The sequence below is a fragment of the Frankliniella occidentalis genome, unplaced genomic scaffold (assembly GCF_000697945.3).
Source record: "Frankliniella occidentalis isolate FOCC.00 unplaced genomic scaffold, Focc_3.1 Scaffold67, whole genome shotgun sequence".
Taxonomy (NCBI): Eukaryota; Metazoa; Arthropoda; class Insecta; order Thysanoptera; family Thripidae; genus Frankliniella; species Frankliniella occidentalis.
In genome coordinates this window covers 1,081,368-1,084,761 of record NW_026267197.1, presented here as the reverse complement: position 1 = coordinate 1,084,761, position 3,394 = coordinate 1,081,368, and the positions used below count along the sequence as shown (strand labels likewise).

Below are 3,394 nucleotides of genomic sequence, written 5' to 3'. Positions count from 1 at the left end.
AGAGAGAGAGAGAGAGAGGCTGGCGCGCCGACGACGACGCCGTGCCGGTGCCGTCGGCCCGAGCCACCCGCTCATGGTTTGGATTTGCTTGGAGTGACTGGGCAAGACTGCTTGTGGAGGAGGCGAGGCCCTGGGAGTAGGGAAGTGGAGGGGGAGGAGGGGGCGAGCGGAGGAAGGAATAACGCACTTTCAGCAAATCGTCCGCCTTCCGACGACCACAGGATCCTTTCAGACACACTCCCTGTCGCCGACCGCCCCTCACCCACTCCCCTTTTCTGTCCCCACACTCCCTGTTTTCTTCCCCTTGCTTCTCCCGCGATGGCCTCGTGACGTGCGGGGCGGCAGGGGTGGGGCAGGACGGGGTGGCGGGATTTCCGGAGAGTAAGTGTGACATAACCTCAGGCTGGCAGCGTGACCGCGGCACGGTCCTATCAGTGTGTGCGTCATTGGCTGCTGTCCACCCCGATAACTCTGCCCGCGACGCGTTCTATCTCTCTCCCTTTTCTGTCTCTCTCTTTCTCTCCCTCTTTTCTGTCTCTTCCTGTCGCTCTCATCCAGCCACCCCTGCTACACCGACCCCTGCATATCCAAGTCGCTCGGCTGCATCTGTCCGATCGGCCCGCGCCGAATCAAAAAAGCCGAAACAGATAAAAGGGCCATGTGGTACGAGCCGCCCCCGGCCTGCTGCTGGCTGCCCAGCCTCGCTCGCGGCTGGGCCGCCCGGCCTGGGAGGGGAATCGAATCATTTGCCCGAAATATGGCACACTTGTGCCGAGCTGGCGGGCGGCGTGGGACGGGCCGATGGGGCACGCGTCCCTTTCCGTGTCGGTGTGGGTGCGAGCGAAGCACGCGGCGAGGCATGAAGAGACCCTCCAGTACCCCCGTAGCTGTTAGTCCGTCTCACCGAGGAAACTTTTAAATCTGTCCTCCTGGCCTAGTTTCTATCAAGACTCATAAGTACTCATAAAAACCAGTTCTCAAGATAAGTGTTCATTTTTTTTGTGACGCTGCCTGACTCCCTTGAGTCCTCTGCGTGAAGCCGACTCTGTAAAATTAACCTGCCGTCAAGACGCCAGGTGTTGTTGCTCAAGTCTCGAGATACCGCGCACTTTAGATTAATTTTTGTTTACTTTTTTTTCTACCTCCCTGGCCGGCCCTGACCTTGGGCCCGCTGCTGTTGACATTTGGCCCGGTATGGTAGCGGTGCGGGTGGTGTGGGGTGCGGCGTTGGGCCGGTGCCGGTGACCCCCCAACGCGTAATCTGAGGATCCCCTAGCGCGCGGGGGCTATCCACGTGGCTGTGATAGGAGGCTCACAACTTCCACCTTCTCTTGCTGCTTCTCCTCCACCCTTGCTCCTGACGCGGCGCGGGGTGACAGCTGACGGTGCTGCATTTGTAATGTGTCGGTCTGTTTGAGCGTTGTTCGACCTCGCCCATTTTTGGGCCTCCCGACCCGTCGACGACATCTTTCCCATCCCTGGGATTAGACTTTTCCACTCCATTTGTCGCCTAAAACTTCAATCCCTCCCACTCCCGGCCGTGTCCTCCTCCTCGCTCCTCCCCGCGCGATACGCCCCCTGCCCCGCGCGCGTATTCACCTTCACTGGCGTGCGGCTCACGCGATTTAGCGTATGGAAGGCAAATATTTACCGTGTGGGTGTGTATGTGTGTGTGCGTGACGACTTTGCTTGCACGGCGGGGGGCTGGGTGGAGGCGAGCGGGGTACGTGCACGACAAGGAAGCGGGGAGTGCGGGATGTGCACGCACGCGGCGCACGCGGGGCTGTTTGTGCAGCGCCAACACGGTTCTGGTGACGTTTGTGTTGTGTTGCCTGTATCGCACAACGTGTTTGTGTTTCGTACCTTTTACCGCCCCGCCGCGCGCGCTGGCAGGTGGGCGTGGAGGTATGGTATCTGAGTGCACCTCTCGCCCCGTGTAACGTCCTCCACCACTAGCAGCTTGGTGTGGTGGTGCTCTATGCTCACCTCCCCCCTCCCTTCCCAAACCTCCCTCGGCTCAGGGGGTGGACATTCGTTTTGGCCAAACATTTGCTTTTGTTCTGGCCAACTTTGCGTTTTTGTGTGACTTGTGCGCCCTCCTCCTCCCCCACCATATTTTTATCCCCACGTCTCTCGTGGTAGGGTGTCACACACACCTGTGCACGTCTTCAAGTGCGTCACACACCTGTGTACGTCTCCAAGTGCGTCACACACACCTGCGTGTATGTCTCTAACTGCGACCGGAAGCCTGTCACAGCTACACTTTAAATAGGGAGGACCAACTTTTGTACCAGGGTTTGATGTTTTGCACGCATCTTTATGAGATACAAATTTGTATTTAGGGAGGTAAAAGTTGTGCGTAGGCTAGGTACAATGCATTGTTTTTTTGTAGTTAACGTACAAGTACATACAAGGTTGTATTCGATTTAGATGTGCACAAAGACACATCTAGTCCTCATACAAAAATGTATCCCGCGGCCATTAAGTGTTTGCACCTGTGTAACGTCTCCAAGTGCGCAAGTGCACCAACCTCTCCAAGTGTGCTTGAGACCAAGTGTGTCACACTTCCCATGTACGTCTCCAAAGTGTATCACTCTCCTGTGTACGTCCACAACAGCGTCACTCGTCCATACTGCACTCGGCTCACGTATCGTTCCTTCTTTTTGTTCCAGACGGCGAGCCGATCAAGCTGCCGGACAACTTGGAGAGCCTGCCCAGGGCCGAGCACTTCCCCAGCATCCGCCATCGCTGGAACACTAACGAGGTAGGATGATCGCGCCGATGATAATAAATAAAAGAGAAGAGAGAGACAAACGGGGAAACGGAGAAGGAAAAGAAGAAAAAGTTTTTGCCCCTCGGCAGGGAAATGTAATAAGGGAAATAATAATGAAATGAGAAAGTTTTCGCCCTGGCTGGCTGCCTGGGTCTGCCTGCGCTCGGCTGCCCGGCGGCCGGGGGGGCTGCACGGCCGGCCGGCCGACCGAGGCCTGCAGAAACTGAACCGCGAAGGCAAAGCGCGGCGGAGTCTGTGTGCAGCGCGGGGAGGGGCGGGGCCGCAAAGATGAACGGGAGCGTTTTACGAGCCAACCTGTAGGAGTGTTGGTGGCGCTGCGCTGCGCCGCGCTGCGCCTGGCGCGCTCCATACAGCAGCCTGTCACCTCCACCTCTGCTTGCCCGCGCGCGCGCGACGCTGGAGATGCGCTCTATTCAGCCGTGTCGTAAACCCCTTTTCCTCCAGCCCTCTCCTGCTCCTCTCGCCTCCTCCCGCCCTGCCTCGCCCCGCCACTCCCCGGGGCCCGTCCGATGATTTGCCATTCGGCTCCGTAACTTTTACTTGGCTCTCGCGTGATGGCCTGCCGCCCGGTCATAAATCTAGACCCCCTGCACGCCCCCC

The 3,394-nt window shown here is 58.2% G+C and overlaps 1 protein-coding gene across 1 annotated transcript in view; it reads left to right on the top strand.

Moving 5' to 3' along the window:
- Nucleotides 1-3,203, top strand: part of LOC127749578 (uncharacterized) — a 97,545-nt gene extending 94,342 nt beyond the window's left edge. Inside the window, exon 4 of the mRNA XM_052268335.1 lies at nt 2,673-3,203. Coding sequence (XP_052124295.1) covers nt 2,673-2,773 — 101 coding nt within the window. The 3' untranslated portion in view covers nt 2,774-3,203. The remainder of the gene's footprint in view (nt 1-2,672) is intronic.
- Nucleotides 3,204-3,394: the final 191 nt, after the last annotated feature.